The following is a 27,669-nucleotide window of genomic DNA, read 5'->3' as shown; positions in this document are numbered from 1 at the left end:
TTGGCTTCCCACTTTTAATTTCTTTAAGATCACCTCCTTACAATTTCCAAAGAGAAAATACAAAAGAAACAGACTTGGTTTCAAACACATAAACAGTGGCTGGAGTTGAAAGCATTGCTGAGGACACTGTCACAGGATGTCAGCGCACTCCAGGGCACTTCAGTATTCCTGAGGAATAAACGTGGTTTCTCCTTCTTCCCGCTGGGATGTTCTCAGCATAAGTCACTGCTCCTATGAAGCAAGGACATTTGGTTAAAAGGGCAAGAGATGTTCCTCTATCACTGGCTGCTGCCTCAGTCAGATCCCAGGGCCAAGGGCTCCAATCACAGCCAACTTTCTGCTTGCATCTACTGCACCAGAGACCCCAGTCTGAGAGGGAAAAAACAGGAAGGGGCAGGCATGACTGGATACTCAGCTGTGACCCAGGAGGTGGCAGGTGAGCACCAAGCACAGCCAACCAGCAGCTGCTGACTTCAGTCACTGGCAGGCCTTGCCTCTTTAAGAATCTCCCCCTCTGTTGAGTGAGGATACCTCTCCCATAATCCACTGAAAAGTGAGAGGGAAAAGGCTATGAAGAAAGTCCCCAGGGTGGTGCACAGGGCTCAGTCAGGGCTTGGCCAGCAGTTATCACAATACAGCCATGCTGCATGAGCCCCCAGTGGGATGGTGTTCCTCCATGTGAGAAGGATGACAACATCCAGGCACAGACTCAAGTCCAAATGAAGTTACAAGGCCATTTTAGAGCAGCATGTGCAAGGCTGTAGAAAACGTAATATTTTCCACAGCACCTCCCAGCCATTAAACATCTAATACACATAATCACCTCTGATCCACCATCCAGGACAACTCAGCTTGGAACAATGGAAAAACTCACAACAATAGAAAGACCCAATGCCTGCTCCTTGCTGTCCACCCTCAGTCAAGCTCTGATGCCAGGAAGGTGAAGAGGCAGGGAGAGCGGAACAGTCTGCCCCAGGTCAGTGTTCCATTCAGTCTTCCTGAACTGACATCAGACAGAAGCACTGTCTGCTCCTACAGAGGACCTGGGCACTTAGTGGCTCACGACCATCTATAACTCCAGTCCAAGGGATCTGATGCTCCTTTTCTGGCTCCATGGGTGCCAGCATGCACCTGATACACAGACATACATGCAAACAAAACACCCATACTCAGAAAATAAACACAAAGCAAAAAAAATTGGTAAAAATTTGAAGAATTCTGCAAGGGAGAGAACTATCAATTCTGTACGTACTTTGACAAATTTTCCATGTAGAAGATACGGAGCCTGCAAGTCATGCTGACAGTTGGAGTAGGCCATCCCCAATCCCACGCCAGAACCAAAGGCTAATGGCCACATTCTTCCTAGTGAACACAAAGAGAGAAATCCCAACAGGGAATTATTAAGATAAAGCATCCACCCAGTATATGTGCTTGGCATTCACAAACCCTTAGTGGGCATCACACTGGTGACTGGCAGGTGACAGGCCCCCACACAACACTGTAATCCAGCATGTTTAAGTGCCTGGGGCTGCTAAGTGTGATGCAAGTAGCCCGGTCGGGCATCTTTGTGCACCTGAACTAGCTTCCTAGCCCTGGCAGAAGGAACATGTTGATAAGGTGTTTGAAGTGTTTATTAATCTCATCAACATCCACAAACTTTGGTTATACACAGAAAGCCGTGGAGTTCACTCACACACATCTACAATTCCCCAGTCCCAGTCCTTCCCAGTTCTCCATGGAAAGAGGTCAAGCTGACCTGTTTGACTTCTAGTCAATACTCAAAGTTAAGTTTTCCCACTTGCCTTTATTACCAGAGAGCCACATCTCTGGGTCACTTTAGAAATATGTGGGCATGCAGACTGGCCAGCATGAAATGTAGGCTTTTGAAAGGATGTCATGTTTTAAGACACCAGACAATCCTGACTCATTGCCCCCAGGGAACGCTGGAGATGTCCAACCCATATAGACTGAGTCCACAGTCTCTGTGTGGCTCATTTTACAACGGACGGGCTGGCAGCATTTGTACAGACCCTGTAGTGAGAAGCTGGGGACCGTCACTTACTTTTAAAGAAGGTGAGTGAGAAAACAACTCCTAATCCAAAACCAGTACCTGCAGAAACGGAAAAGAGTGTTACAGTGCAGTAACAGAGACCCCAAACACAGGCTGAACTAAGATTTACACAACAGGCTACTTTTATGACTTGGAAGCCTGTTTTCCCATTCTAACCTTCTTCACTGACAGCAACACTCCAGTTGCCTCCGGTCTCGCTCCTCCCAAAAGAAAATGAAAACCTTTATTCCCTATCATTTTGTCCTGGAGTGCTGCAGAGTGGGAGGGTGAGGACCCCAAGACTACTGTTGCGGACAGACTGCACTCACCTCACACAGGAGTCACTAAGACGCTCCCCTGGTCACTCTGTTTCTCCGGGTGATGCTCACCATTTTAGAGGAAGAAGAAATGATCCAGAACAATTTCCTACGGCTGCACTGCCACACAAGTCAGGGTCCAGACAGAGGGAGAAGCGCTTCCCTTTGCCAGAGCTGGGGATCCCATCCCAAGCCCTCACATGACAGGCAAGGGTTGTGGCGTGGAACTACAACCCGAGCCTTGGTAACACCTCACTCTGAGTCTCAGCTTGGAAAAAGTTCTGCCTTTCAGGATAAGTTGAGTCAAAATTTGTCAAACCCTAGTTCTGATGCCAGCTTCTAAATTTCTGCTTAGCCCACACATAACCTGCACCATTATTTAGTTTTTTTTTTTTAAAGAGAAAAAGACATACTGCATCCATGAGTAACCTGAAGCCCAACTTAAATAACACTCGGTGCGATTAGCTCAGGCGCTAGCTGTGTTCTCATCAAGTGCATGAAAAACTGCTACTGCACCACTTCACAAGGCTCGCCCCGCACTGTCTACCAACACAAGCTCCTCACTGCACATAAGCATTCAAGAATTTATTTCTCCCCCTCAGCCAAGCTCTATAGACCAACACATTCAGATCATGAACTCTGTACTCCGTTCTGGTTTTGAGACAAAGATTCTCAATCCTCCTCCTCAGTGTTGCTGGGATTCTAGGCTGCACCACTATGCCCAGATTATTCTGAAGTTCTGTATCTGTCCCACAGCCCAGTAGAGCCTTGGGCCAACCTCTTTATGAGTAAATCACATGAAGTCCTGGTTCTCCCAAACTTGTGCTGCTGCTAAAATCTGGTGGGTTTTATTGCTCTTCTGCCTTTTGAAGCAGCATCCTGCTAAGCAGCCCTGGCTGTCATGGTATGTACCACTGGTGATGGTGGTGCACACCTTTAATCCCAGCACTTGGGAAAGAGAGGCAGGTGGATCTCTGTGAGTTCAGACCAGCCTGGTCTATAGAGTGAATTCCAGGCTAGCCAGGCTGCAGAGTGAGGCTGTACGTACTTATATTACTGACCAGTCAGTCACTGACCCTTCCTTACACTGTGCCCAATAAGTCCGTTCTCTTTCTAAAAACAAAATACCAAGAGATCATTGTTAATGAAAAAAACATTTTAGAGAAGTGTAGTCTGAGCACACCACCCATGCCTGTGAAGTCTGTAGTGACGGCCCAGGTGTCAGACTCGTCTTATGCTCAGATGGCTTTGGGCAGACACTTGCCAGTGTTAGCGACACCACAGCATACAGCACAGTAATGTGCTCCTGAGGTTCACAGCCAGAGATCCGCCTGCTTCTGCCTCCCAAGTGCTGGGATTAAAGGCGTGCATCACCACCTCCCCGCTCAAGGACACATTTCTAAGAACACAGCAGCACAGCTAACACACATTGGATACACAGCTCGCCTCTATGTCGTGTGAATTTTAACTAAAATCACCGGTGGCACTGTTCAATAGACCCTGTGCTATTAAGTATTTTGGTGCCAAATTTAAAATGCAGTATTTGAAAAACCAGTAATGCTGCTCCAATTTCCATTTTTAAATAGGAAAGTAGCTTGCCAAAGTTGGTCTGGTAAGTAGCCAATCAAGGATGGCATAATAAAAAGGAAAGGGAATTAACACTGAATGTTACTCTTGAGTACCCAGCACCTCCTTTCCAAGGAAAGTCTTTTATTTTATGGTATGTGTACTTTGCCTGCAGGCATGTCTGTGCACCACACACACGCCTATTGTCCATGGAGACCAGAAGGTGTTGGATCCTCTGAAACTGGAGTTCCAGATGGTTCTAAGATGCCATGTGTGTGCAGGAAATCGAATCTGAACATGAACATGCACATGTGTGCACGCGCGTGCGCGCGCGCGCACACACACACACACACACACACACACACAGCCAGTGCTCTTAACTACTGACCCAGCCCAAGAAAATTAAAACAAACAACCTTCTCAGTTGTGACAGTACAAATCCCAATGATGGGAAAGGAAGGCAAGAGGGTAAAGAATTCAAGGCCATCCTTAACTACATAGCTAGCTCAAGACAACTGAGCTACACGAGACCCCTGTCAAAACGATACCCCAAACTGCCTTCTATGGTAGATTACCTTGTTCCCAGAAAATAGTGTGCCCAGAACAACCTGCTGTTTACAGAGCCAAGCGGATCCAATTCGGCCACTGTCCCCAGTATATCCAGACACAGGATTCTCCTCTATTTTCCACCCACCAATGCTAGTAGAAACTTCTAGAAGCAGTGAAGTAAGATACAGTCAAAACATGAGCCACGCTCTCCATGTAACAGCCAGAGTGCTAGGCAACCAGGCTAGTCACAAGCCCATACAAAGCCAACAGAATCATCCTACCACACATGTCACCCAAATTAGTCTACCTGGCAGGACTGACCCAAGAACCTCAGAGGATAGAAGCCACTGCTATGCTATACCAAGCCCAGGAACCTGGTATTGCTTGCTTGGTTTTTCTAGTCCCTTTGCCTCCATGCCTGTCTCTTCCATTTTCCCCAAGGAGAGAAAGCTCTCTGGTGCTCAATGTTTCCTAGCAGCAGACCACAAGTGATGCTCAGCCCACTGCTGCCAGCACCACTCAATCAAAGGATAAGACATGCCCACACCAACCCAGAACGCCCACCTCAAGAGTCCAGATATGTGACCAGCTGGCCACTCCTGCCAATTGCACTTATCTGAAAGTATAACCAAGCTCAACATCTCAGGCAATAAGCCAAACCCAGGTTTCAAGGAACCTTCGCTGTGGTCTTAATTAGATGGGGTTGCTACATTTTTAATTCTTAACTGTGACTCCCCATTTCTGTATTTTTAAAATACAAATAAGATTACTCTGTACGTGAAAAGGGATCTTCTATCTCTTTCCCCTGTAATATGGACCTTGCAGTCAGAGCTGACAGAGGAATGCTGATGAGCTCTAGGAATCAAGCCCTCGCTCGCTCCCACAGTTCTCTTTGAAAAGACAGCATGCTGCTTCAAAGCCAGCCCCACCTGGCCCGGGACGGCTCTGCAGCTGCTTCCACTCAAGACTGGCACCTCTAGGCCAGGTTTAAGCTTTAGAACAATACAACAGGAAAGGTTTGCCTTACAATAAAAACAAACCAACACAGAAAGAGAAGAGCCTTCTCTGCCGTTGGCCACTTTTTCTTGTTGTTGCACGACAAGTTGTTTTGGGAAGAAAAGCCAAAGGGAAAAGTACAAAGCATTTTTCACCTCCACCTGGAAGCAAATATTTAACTATGAATGCAGTTTATATAACTTTACCTCCTTGGCATTTTCAAAAGCCCATGCTTGTCTGAAATGACAAAGAACCTTCAGGTACAGAGAGGGCGGCTTATCAGCACACATCTCCACATGGCAAAGAGGGACAAGGGGAAAAAACAACAGAGGAGCCTTATGGAATTGACATTAGGCCCAGAGCCCAAGTTCTCTGCAGCCATTTCTTTTGGAGAGGAAAAAGAATTGGCACCAATTCTTTCAAAGATATTCCAAATCATTTTAACCGCACAAGCTGAAGCTTGGTACCTGAGAGGGTGTCGGTACTTCTTTGGGGTGGAGCAGTTCTTTAACTGGTCATCTGGTGCTGGGTTTGAGGGGTTCTTTGTTGTTGTTGTTACTGTTTTGGTTTTTCGAGACAGGGTTTCTCTGCGTAGCACTGGCAGTCCTGGAACTCTGTAGACCAGAGATAAACTCAGAGAGATCCACCTGCCTCTGGCCTCCCGAGTGCTGAGATTAAAGGCGTGCAACACCACTGCCCATCTTGGTACTAGTCTTTAAATTATTATTATTGTGCGTGTGCGCATGCCTAAGGATGACTCTACAGGAGCTGGTTCTCCCTTCTAACCCTGAGAGTCCTGGGGATAGAACTTGAGTACCTTTACCCACTAAGCAATTACTGGCCTGAGACTGTTTGCCTGTTTGTTTGGTTTTTTGTTTTGTTTTGTTTATTTTTGGTTTTTCTTTTTTCTTTTTTTTTTAAATTTATTTATTATGTACACAGTATTCTCAGTTTCTGTCTGCATGTATGCCTGCAGGCCAGAAGAGGGCACCAGATCTCACTACAGATGGTTGAGAGCCACCATGTGGTTGCTGGGAATTGAACTCAGGACCTTTGGAAGAGCAGGCAATGCTCTTAACCACTGAGCCATCTCTCCAGCCCCTATTTTTGGTTTTTCAAGACAGCACTTCTCTATATAACAGCCCTCGCTGTCCCGGAACTCATTCTGTAGACCAGGCTGGCCTCAAACTCACAGATATCCGCCTGCCTCTGCGTCCCAAGTGCTGGGATTAAAGGTGTGCACCACCATGCCAGGCACATATTTGTTTTTAACAGTAAAGATTTTTATGTGTGTGGATGTTTTGTCTTCATTTATGTAGGGCACCAAGTGTGCACCTCATCCCCTGGAACTGGAGTTACAGGATGACTGTGACCCACTATATGTGGGTGCTGGGAACCAAACCCTGTCCTTTTCAAGATCAATAAGCGCTCTTAACCACTGAAGCATCTCTCCAACCCTGAACATTGATTAACAAAAAGAACAGAGGATGCAATTTCCACCAACCACACACAATGTACAGATTTATCCCATGCCTAAAAACATGTGAAAGCAAAACCAAAGGCACCAAGTGCACACTGTAAGCCAACACTGGACAAACACAGGGTAAACCCTATGTTGAAGGTCATTATGAGCATTTCTAGTTAACAGCAACTTCAGTTTAGATGCAGAAGAATATGCTCCCAGGCTACAGATTAAGCACAAAGCCCCACCACAGATAAATAACCTGCAGGAAGCTCCATGCAGGTGCCATAGTCTGGGAACTGCTTTCTGTGCCAGTCCATGCACAGAAAAGGCTGGAGCAACATATGTACAAGCTGTGGAACCCACTTTGCAAAGGCTGTAACTGCATCCTGCTTCCACTAAGGATGATCAGTGGTGTGGGACAATTCTGTATTCTGTCAATTATGTTTTAAATAAACGCTAATTGGCCAGTAGCCAGGCAGAAAGTATAGGCGGGACAACCAGACAGGAAGTAGAGGCTGGGCAATGAGACAGAATTCTGGGAAGGAGGAAGCCCATTCCTCCCCAGTCCTGTCCAGACACTGAAGAAGCAGGATGTGACCTGCTCTGCTGAAAAAGGTACTGAGTCATGTGGCTAACATGTACAAGAATAATGGGCTACGGATCTCTGTGAGTTCGAGACCAGCCTGGTCTACAGAGCTAGTTCCAGGACAGGCTCCAAAGCCACAGAGAAACCCTGTCTCGAAAAAATAAAAAATAAAAAAAAAAAGAATAATAATGGGCTAATATAAGTTATAAGAGCTAACACGAAACCTGAGCTAATGGGGCAATCAGTTTATAATTTATGGAGACCTCTGTGATTTTCTTTGTGATTTACCGGCTGCGGGAACCAGGCAGGAGAGAAACCCCAACAAGCAGGCCCTCATGTTACAGATCAGTCCCAGAGAAAAAACAAAGTTACACAGAAATTCACTCTAAGACATTTCTTTAAAAAGAACAAAAATCATCAGCAGTGGTGGGGCACGTCTTTAATTCCAGAACTTGGGAAGCAGAGGCACGTGGACCTCTACTGAGGCCAGCCTGGTCTACAGAGTGAGTTCCAGAACAGCCAAAAGCTACACAGAAAAATCCTGTCTCAAAAAACAAAAGAAAATTAAAAAAAAAAAATCTCTGGCCAGGGGAGAGCCTGGTTAAGAGCTCTGGCTGCTCAAGCTGCATAACATGGCAAGACCATCCTGGGGGAATGTATCATAGATTCTTTTCATTAACAGCAACACAAAAAACTTCTTAAATGACTATTACTAAGACCTCAGCGTACACTTAACATTTAAACAAGGATTCATATTCATAAGCTTGGAACCAGCATAGTTATTAGGGCTAAAACGTAATCTCTATCTATAAATTAAAACTAGAAAGCAACTCCACCTGATTTTGTATGGCTCATTTCAGAATTATGAGGAAAAACTCTCACGTAATACATTGAACTGATGGTTTACAAATGAGAAAGGCTACAGGACCCCCCTCTCCTCCCGGCCAGTCTTTATTTCCTAACTGCTGTATACCCAACAGTGGGTAACAAAGAAGACAAGAGTTAAACCCCAAAGGACTACTGTCCTATCGGTGCCATGGTGGCCCCAGAGCAATCACCAACCTTGGGTCAGTTACTTGCCCAGCCCTAGCCCAGCCTGCCCAGCCCCAGCAAGAACAGCACTGCAGTCTCTAGCGCTACCTAGTGAAAGGCTCAGTAAGAAGTAGCAAGCTTGTTGTTGTTCTAGTAGGTCTCAAAGATGTCAGAAGCATAATAGTTCATTCTATCTCAGAGTGTAACTCACGGACTCACAGAGGATCACTTTGATCAGGTGAGCCACAGCTCAAAATCTGTTCTTTTCCTACTCAGAGCAATATGAACACATCAGGGGTGAGTGTGTGTGTGTGTGTGTGTGTGTGTACACACAGCCGTGCTATGTCACAAAGGCTGGCCTTGAACCTCAAACTCCTACCAATGTAACCACCACACCCTACTCTATTTTCTCTAACAAAGAATCCCTTCAGCTTTATGTTCAACTGTATCATTTTGCTTTAAAATGTAAAAAGATTCCCCTAGCATTGTCTTGTTCAATAAAACAGCAATGAAATGGGCTGAAACAAATTGACCTATTTATAATAGGCACATTTTCTTGTCAATCATGTTTCTATCGATGCTATTACAGTCAAAAGCATTTGTTGCTACAGAACAAACAGTGATTCTCAAATCACATTTCCAAGAAACATCCCTAATTTCTGAAAGATGTTCTAAGTCCAACTTATGGGAGAAAAAAAACACAGTTATAAATCAACTCTAAATAGTGCCACTTAATCCTCTAAGGCAAAGACTGGTTGTCCCAAGTATCCACAGGTGAATGCCAAGTCCTGTGAATTAGCCAAGAAAAGATGCCAATGCCAGACCAAAACCCAAGAGCCAGTGACCAAGGTTGTATTGATCGGCTTCTCAGAAGTCACTCTTGCTTCGGGCTCTGTAGGAAGAACTAAGAAGGTGGCTGTTTCATGGGATTTTGCTGAAGCATCTGTAGTTATTTGGGTGAATGTCAATCACTAGGATTCTAGCCAGAACAGGCAGAGCAGTCAGCAGAGAGATACGGAGGGCATGTGGAGTGCTCTGCTGGAGGAATTCAGTCTTTTAAAGCAGCGCCTATAGAACATACTTCAACTCAAGTACTGGACAGCACAGGACCTCAAGAAGGTATAAAAAGAAACATGGCTGTAGACATTTTACTGACATGCAACTAATTAATTCCCACGTGGAAATACTATGTTGGAAAATGAGAGGCAACTCAAAGGTTCATTACTAAAAAGAGGATAGGAAAAATTACAGAATTATTAAGTTTCGATAAGCATTTTGAAAGCTCTCACACTGATGGGTGTGCCCTGGTTCTAACAGCAGTGTTGAGCTCTGCACCACCACGCCAGCTTTATTATGACCCCATCTCACAGGGAGAATCAAACAAATCCGAGGGGTAAGTGACTTACTCAAGCACACACACCTGAGAAAGCACAACTCAAACCCAGGCTGCCTGACTGCACACACCCCGGAGAGCAGATGAGACTAGAGGAAAGGCCAGACCATTCTCCAGGAGCCCTTGGTTCTAGAGGCAGAAGACATTCCTCAAGAGGTGGGGAAGGAGTAACATGGCTGAAGCTACACCCCAATCCATCTGAGAGAGGTGTGTGGAACAACTTGGAGTGCAAGACTTGTTTCACTGACAGAATTACACAACCTAACTGACAAGCGTGAGTGTGTGTGCATGTGTGTAAAAGAGGGCTATTCATAGCAGACAGTAACTGCCTTTTAACAGTAAATTCTCTCAACTGTGACCAAGGTTTCAAAATATCTACATTGGGCTGGAGAGATGGTTCAGCAGTGGTTGCTCTTCCAAAGACCTGGGCTAGATTCCCAGTACTCACACCTCGCAATCTGTAACTCCAGTTCATAGGGATCTAATGCCCTCTCTTGGTCTCTTCAGGCCCTGCACACACATGGTGTACAGATGTAACCAGGCAGAACACACATTTTTTACATTGTGTTCAGGAACTGCATAGTAGCAGAAGGAAAAACCCTCACCAGGAAGGTGCTTGTACTATTGGATTAAATTTCCTTACTTAATCTTTATAATAAACTTCTATGAGCCCCATTGAAGAGAAGAGAAAGTGAGGCACAGCAAGGTTAAATACTTACCCTTGGTCACACATGGCCAAACTGGCAAGTGTTTAACCATTATAATCAATTTAGACTCAACACAAGAGACTAATCCCTTCCAATCCTGGGCAATAATTTGGACATTTCCTTAATTATACAAACTAAACACCCACTGTGTGCTGCTCTAAGTGCTGGGCAATGACATCTCCATCTAAGGGCACTGTCCAGTGTGGAGATGGGGAATGATCAGAAACTGGAAGCATAAAGAGCTATGGCAGAAGGAGGTGCGAGCTGGCTGTCAGGAGCTCCCTGCTGCTAAGTTATGCAGCTGGAGGGAGGAGGTGAAGCAAGCTAGCCCAGAGTCATACTAACCAACAGTTGCAGCCTCGTGCGCTGCCCACTGAGCAATGGGGAAGGTAGAAGCTCACAATGGGGAAAAGGCCTTTAGATGTACACTTTACACAGCTGACTCTATCAGGATGGGGAGAGTCAAGAAGCACCATAAAAAACAGGAGAGAGCAGTTAGGGGGAGCCCTATAGCAGGAGAAAGAAAGGATCCAGACTTCAGAGTTCCCTCCAGAGAGGCAGACTGGTTTGGGGGTACAGCTCTTGGAACCCAGGGTCTAAGCAGCTGGGAGAAGCTCTTCCCCAGCCCCTAGGAGCAGTGTGCAGCTTCTCCTGCAACTTACACTTTTCTCTCTGTCCTCAACAGTTCTCCCTCTCTTCCAACACCCAGGAGGCAGAAGCAGGTGGATCCCCGAGTTGGAGGCCAGCCTAGTCTACAGAGCAAGCTGTAAAATAGTCAGGGCTACGCACAGAAACCTGTCTTGAAAATCAAAGGGGGAAGAAAAGCAAAGCAAAAGAAAAGTCTAGGTGTTCTGACTTCAGTCAGACAGCAAACACTAAAGCAAGCAGTGGGGCTCGGCTTCTCCAAACCGTTGACACTGAGTCCCTCTCACTATCTCGGAAAGACTAAACTGCTAGAGAGAATTACCCTATCCTACAGGCCCCTCACGCGTCACTAGTGATCCAGAAGCTTCTGAGATTGCCCCCTCACCAGCGACACTCCTTTAGCCACCGGCACTCATCCCTGTGTGCTCAAGTCTACCCTGAGTTTGTTCCCACTGCGCTGCCCCAATATTTCAAATTAGCTTTCTGTACTTTTAAAAATGACAAGCAAAAGTAACTATTAAAGGCAGGTAGATCTCTGAGTTGAAGGCCAGCCTGGTCTATATAGCAAGTACCAGGACAGCCAGAGCTACATTGTGAGACAGTATTAGGGTTTCTATTGCTGTGGAGAGACCATGAACATGGCAACTCTTTTTTGTTTGTTTTGTTTTGATTTTGATTTTTGAGACAGGGTTTTGCTGTAGTTTTGGAGCCTGTCCTGGAAGTAGCCCTTGTAGCCCTCACAGAGATCCGCCTGCCTCTGCCTCCCCAAGTGTTGGGATTAAAAGCATGCACCACCACCGCACGGCCAACCACAGCAACTCTTATAAGGAAAACATTTAATTGGGGAGGCTCCCTTGCGGTTCAGAGGTTCAGTCCATTATCATCATGACAGGGGGGCATGTTGGCATGTGAACAGACACAGAGCTGGCTACATATTAATCAAAAGGCAACAGGAAGTGGACTATGACACTGGACAGTATCTTAGGCATAAGAAACCTCAGAGCCTGGCCCCAGTGGCATGCTTCCTCCACAAGGCCATACCAACTTCAACGAAGCCACACCTCCTACAAGTACCAAGCTCCTACAAGCTTAAGGGGGAGGGGCGATTACATTCAAACTACCAGAGACACTGTTTCAATTTTTTCTTTTTAAAAATGGTTTTCGTCTATGGATAGGGAGATAGCACAGTGGGCAAAGCACTTGCTAAGTAAGCATGAAGACCCAAGTTCAGGACCTGGCACCAGCGTAAAGGGATATGGCAGCAGTGCATGGCTGTGATCGTGGTATCCCTACAGCAAGAAGGAAGGTGGAAGGAGGGCAATCTCCAGGCTCACAGCCAGCGAGCCTGCTGTGCATACAGGGAACAAGAGACCCTGTGGAAGGTAAGAACCAAGACAAGGTTATCCTCTAGACACATCTGACACACACGTGCTTACATTCACACACACGAACACATATACAATCATACATACAGATTTAAAACACTATTCTCATCTGTTTTCTGTCATAGTCTGAATCTTCACTGTTTATCCTTTTCACCTGCTTAGTGGTAGAACTGGACCAGCATGCATGAGATTCTATCCCCAACCCCAACACCCGCCTCCCCATACATGCTTGGGGCCAGCAAGGTAAAGGCAATCACTGTCAAGCCGAAGGACCTGAGTCTGGTATACAGGACACACATGGTAGAGAGCCAATCCCCATAAGCTGTCCTCTGACCTGACCTGACCTCCTCACGTGCAAGCATGCACACACACAATAATGTCAAACTTTATAGTTCTGACATATATACATGCCTGTACAGCCAGAACTAAAGTTCACAAACGCCATCACTGGTACCCTCTATAGCTCATTCCTCCTCTCCCTTAGTCTTCTGATATCATTTATCTACCTCCTTTCATTACATTGCTGAGTATATTTTCTAGAGTTTTACATATTGCTGGAATTATATGTCAGAGACACACAGGTTCCGTGTAAAGCTAGTCCACAACAGTTGGTTGTCTGCTCCTCAGCAGGCAGACACCTAAGCTGTCTCCTGTTTGGGGCAGTTAGGAACATTCCTGAGTGTCATCCTTGTTTCTTGTTCCACACTTCATAAGAAACTCTAGTCAGGTAGTGGCGCACGCCTTTAATCCCAGCACTCAGGAGACAGAAGCAGGCAGATCTCTGTGAGTTCGAGGCCAGCCTGGTCTACAGAATGAGTTTCAGGACAGGCAGGGCTACACAGAGAAATCTTGTCTCAAAAAAAAAAAAAAAAAAAAAAAAAACAAAAGAGGGAAAAAAAGCCCACTGACCTGGGCCAAGGCAGTCCCTACCAACACGCTTCCCCCCAGAGGTATGCAGCGCCACTTCCTGCCCCTTATCTCAGCAACACTACTGTACAGCTTGTAAAGCTTGGCCGTGGAGCTCCTAATCTTACCACACCTTCCCCTGTGAGTGCAGACAGAGCTGTCCTTTCTGTACGCATTTAACTGTGAGTAAAGCTTCTTTGCAAGCGTCCTACCGCAACTGTTCTTGTGATTCAGTTCCCCATATGCGGAAACAAATCCCCATCAGCTACATGCACTGCTAGGATCCTCTCCCATCCTAAGGCCTTTAAAATCTCCAGCACTCAGAAATTAGTTTAAAGTGAACAAATCAGTGCACCTTGTCTTTGTAAGAGCTATTTGTTCTCGTGTCCTAAGAACCCCTCCGACCTCAGGTCACAGACTCCTCTCCACTTTTCCTGCTGAAGGTTTTGCAGCTTCAGCTTTTCCCCTCAGACCAGGCCCATTCTGTCTGTGTGGACACAGCTGTTCCTGTAGTTTGTTGAAAAGATTTTCCTCTCCCCATTAAACTGTGTGTGTTAAAAGTGAACTGGCCACACATTCTTGGCTCTGTACTATATTCTGTGTGTATATCCTTCCTCTAATACCACCCTGCTTTGTACTTAAGCAGGGTAATTAAGTCTCCAGCTATGTTCTTGTTAAAAATTATTCTGCTAACACCTATAAACCCAGTACTTGGGAGTTAGTGCTGGGAAGATCGCTCCAAAGTCAAGGCCAGCCTGAACTAAAGTGAGACTCTGTCTAAAAACAAAATAACAACCAACCCCTTTGTGAATTTGAACTGTTTATCATTTTGCATAGATTTTATTCTTACTTTAATTTTGGATTTATTTTATGTATATAAATATTTTGCCTGCATGCAAGTATGTGCACCATGTGCACGCCTGGTGGCCACTGAGGTAAAAAGGGATTGGAAACCATGTAATCGGAGTTATGGATGCTTGTGAGCCACCATGTGGGTGCTGGGAATCGAACTCAGAGTCTTCTGTAGGGGTGGCCGGTGCCCTCAAACACTGGACAGTCTCTGCTGTCCCTCATGCAGATTTTAGTCAGGAAGGGCAGCTCAGGAATACAGCAGACACAGCAAACATGCACCCGGCACAGCACTCAAACCCAAACCAACAAGTCAGCCTCTGAACTCCCATACAAGTTTTTTTTTTAATATTTATTTATTTATTATGTATACAATGTTCTGTCTGTGTATATGCCTGTAGACCAGAAGAGAGCACCAGACCTCATTACAGATGGTTGTGAGCCACCATGTGGTTGCTGGGAATTGAACTCAGGACCCTTGAAGAGCAGGCAATGCCCTTAACTGCTGAGCTATCTCTCCAGCCCCATCCCATACAAGTTTTAAACGTTGTTCTTTCACTAGAAAAAAAAGGGGGGGGGGCAACAACAACAACAACAACAAAAAAACCTAACAGGGTGTGGAGGTACATGCCTGTGATCCAGCACTTAGGGAAACTGAGGCAGGAAAAACATGAGTTAGAGGCCAACATGGACTGGCAGGTGAGCCACAGTTACAGAGTAAGACCCTTTCTCAAAGGAGAAGAGATTATCAATCTCCCTGTTTCTAGAGAAGCAAAAAGAAAGGGAAAAAAAGGAAGAAAGAAAGAAACGAAAGAAAAAAACAAGTAGGCGAACTGTCCATGTACCCAGCAGGGCAGCAGTTAAATTCAGTAACTAACATTCTATTACTGTTAGCTGCTTCTTTCCTCCCCTGGTCTCAGACAAGCTCCAGTGGAGCGATGTCCTAACATTTCACTAGGGGTCAACAGCCATGGTAAAAAAATATTACCACACCAAAAACTTCTATAAGTAAATATTTAAATTTTTACTTGGACTCAATCCTGAAATTCACTTGCCAAAGAAAGCAATTCAGCATATTTACTAATAAACTGTTTCAGGCCACATTTCAGGAAAGCATAAAACCACAGCAGAACAAAATTTCAATGTTTTCAAGTCCCATATAGCGCCTAATTACATTACTCTGTAATGCCCGCAGGAAATTCCCCCGCGAGATCACAATGGCACTGCTGCTATGAACAGAAAAGTTTGCTCACATTGCTCTGAAAACACACAGCAAACAAAGCGTGAACACCAGTTCAACTCAGGGACTAATTTGAAACCTGAATTATACAGAACCAACAGCCTTTCAAGTATTTAGCCTGACTGATACTGCTCCATGAAGAGTCGGGCATCAGTTTGCAAACGTGGGTTACCCAAAGGCACTCCCTGGTGAGCCACCAATGCTGGTAACCCAAACTCATCAGATGAACTAACTGGTACTTTAAGCAACATATGAATCTGCTTTCTTTTTCCATGACTTCATTCAAAGGCTTCTTTCAGTGAAATGTTTAGTAAACAGCTTTAAACAATCAATCTAAGTGAACTTGATTATTGGCTCTGCAGGCTAAACGAGAAGCTGAGACCGTAGTGTCCTGCTTTCCTAGCAACAGAGGGACAAGGCTTGTTTTCAGGGACAAAACAACAGGCAACTTCCACCTCTGACCAAGCTGCAGATGGCCCACTGCAGCCAGGCCACAAGTCAACAACAGCCACATTCAGGTTCAGTCTGCCGTCCATGGATTCCTGCTCCTGATTCTGCTGTTCAGCTCATCCTCTCAGCAGGACTTCATCTTAACACACTAGCCCATAGCCCACTTTCCTCCCCCACCAATTTATTCTCGTGCTTGAATGATTTTTCTGAAATGTGAAATTCTACCATTAAGGCTCAATAGTCAATTTCCTCAAAGTTAAGCTGAGCTGCCACACAATCCAGTAATTCCACTCCTAGGTACAGACCCAAGAGAAAGAAAAACCTTTGTCCACATAACCCTTGTCACTTTATCATAGCAACATTATTCAGAACAGCCAAAAGTATCAAGGGGACAGCCCTGTGATTTGTGAAAGCATTTGCTGAACAAATCTGGCAACCAAGTTCTGATTTCTGACACCCAGGTAAAAAGCTGGACAAAGTACCAAACTAGCATTCCTTTGGCAAGATAGGATACAGAGGCAGCAGAATCGGCCAGAAGTCAGCAGGCCAGCAAGTCTGGCTTCCACAGTGAGGTGGTAGAAGAGATTCTGCCTCAAAGCAAGGTAGAAGGAGAACCAACCAACTCCTGAAAGTTGTCCTCTGACCTCTATACACACACAATGTTGCCCACATTCTCTCACACACAGCATAAACAACAAGTGAATAAACAAGACATGTACTGTCCAACTACTACATATCATTTATAACAAAAAATAATGAAATAATGGCACATACTACAACATGGATGTACTGTAAAAACAGTAAGTTGGGCTGGAGAAATGGATTGATGTTTAAGAGTATGTGCTGTTCTCATACAGGACCCAAGTTCCCAGCACCCATATCAGGCTGCTCAAAATCACCTGTAACCCCCAATCCCTCTCTTACACGCATACACACACGCACATACACATATACACACACACACACACACAAATAAATCATAAAAAGATCAAGAAAACATTAAATTAAGTGAAATACCCTAGACACCAAGGATCACAAGTCTTACACTGTAGTTCAGGTTGGCCTTTAACCCCAACCAATTCTCCAGATTCTGCCCCTTGAGTGTTGAGATTACCAGCATGAGCTGGTAACACACTGATGACATGCCACATGTAGTATATTTTCATTTCACAAAATGTTTGGAATAGCTGCTGGAGCTAGGCTGGGAGCTCCAAATGGGAGCAATGGTGCCTGAGGTTTCTGTTGTAGGAACAAATACTCTGAAATGAGATTGAGGTAGATGCAGAGGTAGATGCACAACTCTGTGAGTAAATACTTTAAACAGAATAACAGTACCTGAAATACAGCTCAACAAAGCAGGTTTTGGGTTTGGGTTTTGTTTTGCTTTTCCTTGTTTTTCGAGACAGGACTTTTCTTTGTAGTCCTAGCTGCTCTGAAACTCACTCTGTAGACCAGGCTGGCTTCAAATTAACAGATCAACCTCACCTCAACTACCTCCTCCCTTCTACCTTTCTTGTCTCAACTCTGATCCCTCTCCGACAGGAGCTCTTTAACATATTCCCCATGCCTCCAGCATTAATAAACAGTAGCTACAAGTGTGGGTTTAGGGAGGCAGACAAAAGGGGCTGAACACATTATGCAGCCAGAGCTCTCAGCCCTATGGGCACCATGTGAGCGATGCCCTTCAAGAGCACAGGAGCTGAGTGAGATTGCAAGCTGAGTGCAGTGAAGAGCTGTCACTGCTGCCACCCTATCATCCTGCGATGACCCAGACTTTTTCCTTTTTCTCCCCCTCCCCCTCCCCAAAACAGGGTTTCTCTGTGTGGTCCTGGCTGTCCTGGAACTCACTCTATAAACCAGGACGGCCTCAGATTTAGAGATCCATCTACCTCTGCCTCTTGAGTACTGGGATTAAAGGCGTGCGCCACCATCGTCCAGCTTCTTTTCTCTAAGACACAGGACAGTTTCTAAGACCCGGAACACAATACTTACTTCTCCAAATGCACCTTCTAAGTCTACATATTCTCAAGACAGAAAAGTCACCCCTTCTTTCCTAGAACCTCAATATGCATGCATTCCCCTCCACTCCCAGAACTTATCACAATGATTAGTTTTAAACTACTTGAGGAAGTACACTATTTTAGTCTAGTGACAGACACTCATTCTACCAGGCTGGCCTTGAAGGTCCTTCTCTGCCTCCACACACACCTGGAGGGACTTGCACCAGCACCCATGCACACAAAGAAAATGAATAATCTCCCATGCAGCCCATAGTGATAAATCCAAACTGAGGGTACCAGATCTACAGAGACCAGAACAATCAGGCCTCCTCCAGTCCTCAGGTACTCTGCCCTCCATGTCCACTAACAAAGACTGTGTGCCTTAGCTGAGTGGTGGAGGCGTGCCTTTAACCCCAGCACCGGGGAGGCAGAGCAGGCCATCTCTGGGATGAAGTCAGCCGGGTCTACACAGTGAGTTCCAGAACAGCCTGGGCTACAGAGAAACCCAGTCTCAAAACACAAACTGAAACCACTGTATGTCTTTGCCATGCTCTGTCACACTCGTGGGTGTGTACAGGATAAACCACTCAGCATATAAAAGGAAAAAGAGGGGAGAAAGCCAGAGCAACCCATAAATCTTATAAAACTTAAAAATAAATCCATAAAATTAGTAAAAACCATTAATGACGCATTCATGTAAAACTAATGGAACATGCCATTCATAAAATGCAATATTCTTCTCTCCTTTTTAATTTCCTGCAATAAGGCTCTGGCACTTCTCTTAAAGCAACACCATCCTCTGCTTGTTTAAATACCAAAGCGCTCTCTGCTCTCACTCGGCCACTCCCAAATATTTCTTATACCACTTTTTGTTTTCTTTGTTTGAGATAAGGTCTTGTCATTTAGCCTTGGTTAGTGTGGAAATCACTCTGTAGACCAGACTAGACTTGAACTTGTGGCAATTCCTGTCTCGAAAAATAAACAAAACAAAACAAACAAAAAACAAATCCTCAAGAGTTCAAAGACACATGTGAACTAGCAAAAATTCACATAAAATATAGTTGACTTTTTAATTTAAATGCTAATAGGGAGGACAGCCTAGTCTACAAGAGCTAGTTCCAGGTCACGTTCCAAAGCTACAGAGAAACCGTCTTGAAAAACCAAAAGAGAAAAAGACTGTTTAATAACATACTCTTAATCTCGGATGTGGACAGAGAACATGGGCTTCAAAATTCTCAGCAATACATGCCATTCACTTAACAATTACTGTGTCCTTCCCCGAAACCAGGGGTTGGGAGAGATCCATAGAGAGCAGTCTCTGGTTCTGAGGAAACTGACATCCCAGAGAGGAGGAACAATCAAGTTTAGAAACAAACTGGGAATTTCAGATGGCAATGCCCACTCCTAGTGAAAATTACTTTGACCTCAGCACACAGGACACTAAAGAACTTCCTAGGCACCAACAGGGTCGTCAGCACAATCACTATCATATTTATAGATGGTAAAAATGTGAGGTGGGGGATGTGGTCTGCCATGGAGAACATGTTTAACACGCTCGAGGGCCGGATGCTGGAGGAGGCCCCCAAGTGGGGGTCGGGGCAGAGGACAAAAGGAAAGGAATAAGGGTCGTGGAGAGGAAATGTGAAAAATGGATGGAATGAGCAAGGATCTGTTCTGTCTGTCCCTCGGTACTGTCTGTCCAAGGATGTGTTCTGTCTATCCAAAGACAGGAGCCATGTCAGGTATCTCATAAATCACCTACTAATACTTCAACACTAACTGCAACAAGATAGATATTTTAAACTAGGATTAACAGGGGAAATAGAGCTGTTTCTCTTGGAGACTAGGGAGACAGCTCAGTGGTTAAAAATGGCTCACCACTGCCTCAAACTCTAGTTCCAATGGCTCCAACCCTGTCTGACTTCTGTGGATAGCCACACTCAGTGGTCCACACAGGGACGCACACACAAACATAAAAATAAATCTTTTTAAAAAGGGCTGGAGAGCTGGCTCTGCATTAGGTGGTTTGTACATGCAAGTGCAGTACCCAAGGAGGTCAGAAGAGGGCGTCAGATCCCTTGGAACAGGAGTTAGAGGTGATTATGAGCTGTGATGGAAGTGCTGGGAACCAATTCAGGCCCTCGGAAAGAGCAGCAGGTGCTCTTGACTGCTGAGCCCATCTCCATCCTGAAGAACACCCCCCCCCCCAGATAAGGTTTCTCTCTGTTTTTCTCAGTTTCTCTTGCTCTGTAGACTATGCTAGCCTCACAACTCAGAGATCTGCCTGCCTCTGCCACCCATGTGCTGGGATTAAAGGTGTGTGCCACCATTGCTTGGCTAAGAACAGTTCTTAAAAGTACCCAGTTATGCCAGGCTGTGGTGGCACATATCTTTAATCTCAGCACTGGGAAGGCAGAGGAAGGTGGATCTCTGAATTTGAGGCCAGCCTGGTCTACAGAGTGAGTTCAAGGACAGTTGGGACTGTTACATAGAGAAATCCTGTCTCGGAAAAACAAGAAAAAGTGCCCAGTTGTACAACACTTGTAATAAAAATAGCCCTCTTGCAGTTGGAGGTACAGCTCAGAGGTAAAGTGCAAGGCCCTGCATTCTATCACCAGCACTGAGGGGCTCACGGTGGCTTCCATCCAATCACAGTGGCTTCTCTGCACTCTGCAGAGCCAGAGCAATATCACCATCAAATAGAACTGAAAGCTGCAGTGACCCTTCCTGCTTGCATTGTACTCCATCTCAGTGCAAACTGTCACTCCGAGGCTCCATCTCCACTCTGAAGTGCTAGGAAAGAAAGCACTTGGCAAGGAGCTCAGAGAGTGACACTACTACCTGTGGGACTGGGGAGAAGAGAGCTGCAGAAGAGCAGGTTCTCCAGTCTGGAGACCAACGGGCACAACCTGCTGTGCCTCCTTTGTGTGGGAGGTCCTACTGTCTGTGTGTTGATTTTATTGGTTAATGAATAAAGAACTTCTTTGAGCTTATGGCAGGGAAAAACATAACTATGTGGGGAAAGCTAGGCTGTATGCTGGGAGGGAGCTGCCATGGAGCCGCCAACAAGATAGACATGCTGAAACTTCGCTAGTAGACCACAACCTCATGGTGATATGCAGATTAATAAAAGTGGGTTAAATTAATATGTAAGAGTTAGCCATTAAGAAGCTAGAGCTAGGGGGCTGGAGAGATGGCTCAGAGGTTAAGAGCACTAGCTGCTCTTCCAGAGGTCCTGAGTTCAATTCCCAGCAACCACATGGTGGCTCACAACCATCTATAATGAGATCTGGTGCCCTCTTCTGGTGTATATATGTTAACAGAACATTGTATGCATAATAAATAAATAAATCTTTAAAAAAAAAAAAAAAAAAAAAAAAGAAGCTAGAGCTAATGGGCCAAGCAGTGATTTAAATAATACAGTTTCTGTGTGATTATTTTGGGTCTAAGCTAGCCGGGCGGCTGGGAACCAACAAGCAGCCATGCTTCTCCAATACCTCCTCTGCTGTGTGTCTGCTCTTTTCTCTAAGCCCACTGTCAGTGGGTGAGCCCACTAGGAATCTCAACTCGAGAACCTTTTCTCAAGAGTTACTGGATCAAAAAACAATGACTTTTTGAATTTTGCATGCAAATGGATGGAAATAGAAAACACTATCCTGAGTGAGGTAAGCCAGACCCAAAAAGAGGAACATGGGATGTACTCACTCATATTTGGTTTCTAGCCATAAATAAAGGACATTGAGCCTATAATTCATGATCCTAGAGAAGCTAAATAAGAAGGTGAACCCAAAGAAAAACATATAGACATCCTCCTGGATATTAACCTTCATCAGGCGATGAAAGGAGACAGAGACAGAGTCCCACATTGGAGCACCAGACTACAACCCCAAGGTCCAAATCAGGAGCAGAAGGAGAGAGAGCACGAGCAAGGAACTCAGGACCGCGAGGGGTGCACCCACACACTGAGACAATGGGGATGTTCTATTGGGAACTCACCAAGGCCAGCTGGACTGGGTCTGAAAAAGCATGGGATAAAACCGGACTCACTGAACATAGCGGACAATGAGGACTGCTGAGAAGTCAAGAACAATGAATGGCACTAGGTTTTGATCCTACTACACATACTGGCTTTGTGGGAGCCTAGGCTGTTTGGATGTTCACCTTACTAGACCTGGAAGGAGGTGGGAGATCCTTGGACTCCCCACAGGGCAGGGAATCCGGTCTGCTCTTGGGGCTGATGAGAGAGGGAGAGTTGATTGGGGGAGGGGGAGGGATATGGGAGGCGGTGGCGGGGGGGGGGGGGGGGGGGGGACAGAAATCTTTAATAAATAAAAAAAAAAAAAGAGTTACTGGATCACGCTCAAACCCAACCACTACAAGTGACTGAAATCCATGGCCTATGCTCACTGTGGTCTGGTATGCTCTGGGATGTGCAATCAGTTCCATCTTGTTACTGATGAGACTTATCTGCATCCCTTATGTTTTACTTACAAATGCTGATCAAGCACTTTACAACTGGGCCAGGGAGACGGCTCAGCGGGTAAACATGCTTGCTGCCAAGCCTGGTGGCCTGAGTTAGAAGCCCAGGACCCACACTGTGAAGGCCTTAGCTGATTTCTACAAGTTGTCCCACTGACCTCCACATGTACACTATGGCACAAACATATACAAAATAAATGTTTTTTTTAAAGATTTTATTTATTTATTATGTATACAATATTCTGCCTCCATGTATGCCTGCAGGCCAGAAGAGGGTCCCAGATCTCATTACAGATGGTTGTGAGCCACCATGTGGTTGCTGGGAATTGAACTCAGGTCCTCTGGAAGAACAGTCAATGCTCTTAACCACTGAGCTATCTCTCCAGCCCCCAAAATAAATGTTTAAATTAAAAAAAAATACCATGAAGGAAAATTCCAGCCTTGGTGCTATCCTTCTAGGAAATGAAGGCAGTTAACCAGATGAGAAAGGAGAGAGACAATCACCTTGACTGAGTTCCTGTTCTAAGGAGAAGACTGGATGACTTAAAAGTTTTCATGGGCCAGGCAGTGGTGGCACACACCCTTATCCCAGCACTTGAGAGGCAGAGGCAGGCGAATCTCTGTGAGTTCGAGGCCAGCCTGGTCTACAGAGAGAGTTCCAGGACAGGATCCAAAGCTACACAGAAAAAATAAAAGGAAAGGAAAGGAAAAACTTTTGAAAAACAACAACAACAACAACAAAAAAGTTTTCATGTGCTTAAAAATATCCACTTATAGCCAGGCATGGGGCTTATGGTGTTAATTCATCACGCAGGAGGCACAGGCATGGACTACAGAGCAAGTTCCAGGACAGCCAGGGCTACCCAGAGAAACCCTGTATTGAAAAACCAGAAAACAATAACAACAACAAACAAAAACCCACTCAAGTTGCATCAGCCTAGAGGACCTGGTCCTGCTGAGGAAGCTGAGGCAGGATCAGGAGGAGGATCAGAAAGATCAAGAATTCAAAGCCCCCATAACACTTCAAGTTTGAGGGCAGTCTCAAGCAAAGTTTTTCATTTAAAAATTAAAAAACAAAATACCCAAATTCAAGCCATCGAACCAATGTCCATCCCTGGAAGGCTCTGCCACTCTCTAGTCAATTCAGAGGTGCAGAGACCAGTGCCCTCACAGCCCTCACTTCTGCCTGCCCCGCCCCTGGCAGCAGCAAACTCAGCTCAGATGCCCAGCAACATGAGCACACCACACACCACCACCTCCTGCAGCTGCCTGCAGCATTGCTAGCTAAGGATTTATGCATTTCTCCTGGAGGTTGCCGTGGAGGCGGTGTTTGTTTTGGGGAAGAGGGTCAATCTATGTAGCCCAGGCCGATCTCCATCTGGAGGAGATCCATCTACCTCTTGCGCTGGTATCAAGAGTGTGTGCTACCATGCTCGGATGCTCTGTTTTTCCCCCCAAGACAGGGTTTCTCTGTGAAATAGCGCAAACTAGCCTGGAACTCACAGTGATCCTCCTACTTCTGCCTCCAGAGTGATGGGATTAATGGGGAAAACAAGTTTACTTTTTCTTTTTTTCTTTCTTTTCTTTTTTTTCTGATTTTTCAAGACAGGGTTTCTTTGTAGCTTTGGGGCCTCAGAGAGATCCGCCTGCCTCTGCCTCCCAAGTGCAGGTATTAAAGGCATGTGCCACCACCACCAGGCTTACACAAATTTTTTAGGTTAATCTCCATTTCAGATTGAAGAGACTTTAAAAAAAAAAAAAACACGAACTGGTGAGGACGAGAAAGCGAGTGACTAAATCTCATCTGTATAAGCTCAAGCAGCATTTTAAACTCCCCATCACACTGTTCATGGACAATGCTGGGATATAAATGTTAAATCTCCTCTCTCAAACCGCAAACCATTAATTTTTTTCAAATTTTCTTTTTTTCTTTTCTTTTTTTTTTTTTTTTTTTGGTTTTTCGAGACAGGGTTTCTCTGTAGCTTTGAAGCCTATCCTGGAACTAGCTCTTGTAGACCAGGCTGGTCTTGAACTCACGGAGATCAGCCTGCCTCTGCCTCCCCAGTGCTGGGATTAAAGGCATGTGCCATTTCCGCCCAGCTTAATTTTCTTTTTTGTTCTTTTTATTTCCTCGAGACAGGGTTTCCAGGTATAGACCTGGAAAAATATTTTGGACTAAAGGGAAGACCAAGTGGTTAAGAGCACTTGTTGCTCTTGCAGAAGTGAAATAATGAAACATGCCCCCAGCAAGGCTGCAGCATGCCTGGGCAGCCCGTTTATATTGGGTTTCATGGTCTGAGTTGATGAGGATGACTGCCCGGGTCTCTTCCTCAAGGAACAGGTTCCACGGACTTGAGAACTCAAATCGCTGGCAGAGGACCCAGGTTCAATTCCTAACTCCCTTAACTTTCAATAATCCGGTTCTAGCAGATCCACCATCTTCTGACCTCTTCCAGGAGCAGACATGTACATGATGCAGGCATGCACACAGGCAAATCACTGTCTACATTAAGTAACAGCAATATTGTTGGCCACTTCCAGAATTACTCATTTCTAATAACAATGCAGCTATTGAACTCTCCCAGATCTCTAAGGTAGCAATAGTCACTGACAACTTAAAACCAGGCAAACAGGCACAGGGGCCTTAGCTATCCCATTGTGTCAGAACTGATGGGGACAAATCTGGAAGTAACTGTGATCAGATCGTTCACGCATTGATTCATCCTGAATAATTTCTACACTACACTCTTCTGGAATGGAGGGAACAACAGTAAGAAAAACAGAAAACATAGCTGGTTTTGCCGAGCTTAGATTTTATTCTTTCCTGACCTCACCATCTAAGGATATAATCCTAAATTCTCTTAAATACATCTCCACGCAGTAAGTATAAACTATGAAGCTATGTGTGATGGTGCACACCTTCACTTCCAGCACTTATAGGGCAGAGACAGGAAGATCTGTTAACTCGAGGCCAGCTAGGGCTTATACAGTGAGACCCTGTCTCAAAGGAAAAAAAAAATCTAATTTTCAATAATAAATATTAGTACAGAAGAAAAAGTCAGGGGGACTGGGGAGATAGTTTGGTGGATAAAACCCCTGCCCAAATCCTCAGCACCTAAGCAAAAATCCTAGTGCTGGGGAGGGGGAGCCCAGCAATTAAAAAAAAAAATAGAAAAAACAACTCAATTGGCAGCCAGTTTAGGCAAATTGGTGAGTTCTAATTTCTGAGATTCCCGCTCAAAACAGAAGGTGGAGCCGAATGTGGTGGTGCATATGCTTAATCCCGGCGCTCCTGAGGCAGTGGCAGAGGTCTCTTGAGTTTAAGGCTAACCTGGTCAACAGTTTTCCTGGTCGACCAGGGCTACATACAGAGATCCTGTCTCAATAAATAAAGGTAAATCGCTACTGAGAAAGATACCCAACATCGACCTCTGACCTACATACCAACACCGCAAGACAAAGCTGAGCGGTTCGCACAAACACCCTAGAGAAAAGATGCAGAGGGGAGGACCAGCAACGAGCTCCAGACCCGGAGCCAGAAATCCTGGGGGAACTCAACTATGCCACAGATTAGAAACGCGATTCCAGGCACATCCCTACACCTGGATTCCCAACTCACAACGTGGAAAACCACGAGTCACCGTGCTAAATAACGCGCCTACCATCTGTACCACGCTAAGTGGGATTCCATCGCCCCCCCCTTCCCCAACCCCATGGCCTCATAAAGTGTTTCGTCACAGAACGCGTGTTGAAAAGACAACCTGGAGTAACAAGGAGGGGCTGCAGGGCCCACGATCATACTGTCTGGGAGAGTTCTGAACCATCACCACCATCTCCACTTTTGGACCAGACATCTCCGGATTCAAATAAATGAGGTCCAGCTTGACAGCAATTCCCACCGCGGCCCGGAGGAGGCTATAAAACGCCCGTGACCTTCCAAAGGCAGCGTTCTCCCAGCTGGGGAGCGGGGTGGGCTCAGGCAGGCTGCTCGCCCGAACCAAGGGACAAGTGGCACAGAGTTGCAGAGTTGCACGGCGCGTCCCGCATTCTTTCCCTGTCCCAGAGTGCCACTGCGCCTCCGGGCCTGCACCACCTTTAACCCGGGGGCCGCCCGCGCCCTTCGGCCAGCCGTCCCAGTCACCCGAGTTGACAGTCACCTGTCTGCGCCCCGCAGTTCAGTGCGCACCGCGGGGCGGCAGCAGGCCGCGGCCTGACCCCTGTGGCTTTCCGTCCGCGCGCGGGCCGCTCGGCTCCGGACGGGGTCTACCAGAGAGAGAAGCGCTCACCTAGTTTCACCAAAGCGTCGGCCATGCACCGGTCCCACTTTCTGCCGAGGTCGGACTCCGACATGGTCTCCACCGGCAACTCCAGAGCTCCTCACGGCCGGCCCCCGCGCTCCGTCTGATCGCTAATCTCGCGAGAGCCGGCCGCCACGGTAGGCTTCCGGCAGGAGCCGGCGCTCCAGATACCGCGAGATCACGTGTGTCTTCTGTCTTTTCCGGTTGTCGCCGCTCTGTCGTCAAGGTGACAGGTTGCCCAGGAAGCTGGAGGTGACCCTGACCTTGGAGCTACAGCGAAAGGTAGCAGAGAGGGACAGCTTCCTGATTTACACCCAGAGCCCAGAAGGCCGTCCCTCGCCTGTGTTTCATATTTGTATATATTTTGATCATTCGATCTCCGTTACCATCTCTCATGCCCATCCCATATCCACTGAACCCCTTCTTAACAAGCCCCCCCCTTTTTTTTTAATAGGACCCACAGAGGGGTTTTGTTGTTGATTTCGAGACAGGGTTTCTCTGTGTAACCGCCCTGACTGCCCTAGGACTCGCTTCGTAGACCAGGCTGGCCTCGAACTCAAATGGATCGGCTTGTCTCTGCTGGAATTTAAGGCGTGCATCACCTCGGACTGGCCAGGATCCCCTGAATTTAATAGGGTAACTTGTAAGGATTGGTGGGAGATTATTTATTGGAATATGAACAATTTACAAATGAATTTTTTAATATTTATTTATTTATTTTGGTTTTTCGAGACAGGGTTTCTCTGTAGCTTTTGG

General features: G+C 45.9%; 1 protein-coding gene across 1 annotated transcript; it reads right to left on the bottom strand.

Annotated features, from left to right (window-relative positions):
* Micos10 (mitochondrial contact site and cristae organizing system subunit 10) lies at positions 1-27,046 on the bottom strand. The gene is made up of 4 exons (XM_041653215.1): positions 26,902-27,046; positions 2,063-2,110; positions 1,253-1,362; positions 1-231 (listed from the first exon to the last, which is right to left on the bottom strand). Exons 1-4 carry the CDS (start codon positions 26,963-26,965, stop codon positions 223-225), a joined length of 231 nt encoding a protein of 76 aa, XP_041509149.1. The 5' UTR covers positions 26,966-27,046; the 3' UTR covers positions 1-222.
* Positions 27,047-27,669: the final 623 nt, after the last annotated feature.

This window comes from Microtus oregoni, unplaced genomic scaffold (genome assembly GCF_018167655.1).
Source record: "Microtus oregoni isolate MIOR12 unplaced genomic scaffold, Mior012 000005F_ref0000423, whole genome shotgun sequence".
Classification (NCBI taxonomy): domain Eukaryota; kingdom Metazoa; phylum Chordata; class Mammalia; order Rodentia; family Cricetidae; genus Microtus; species Microtus oregoni.
The sequence above is the reverse complement of the archived record's forward strand: the minus strand, read 5'-3'. Positions and strand labels throughout refer to the sequence as shown.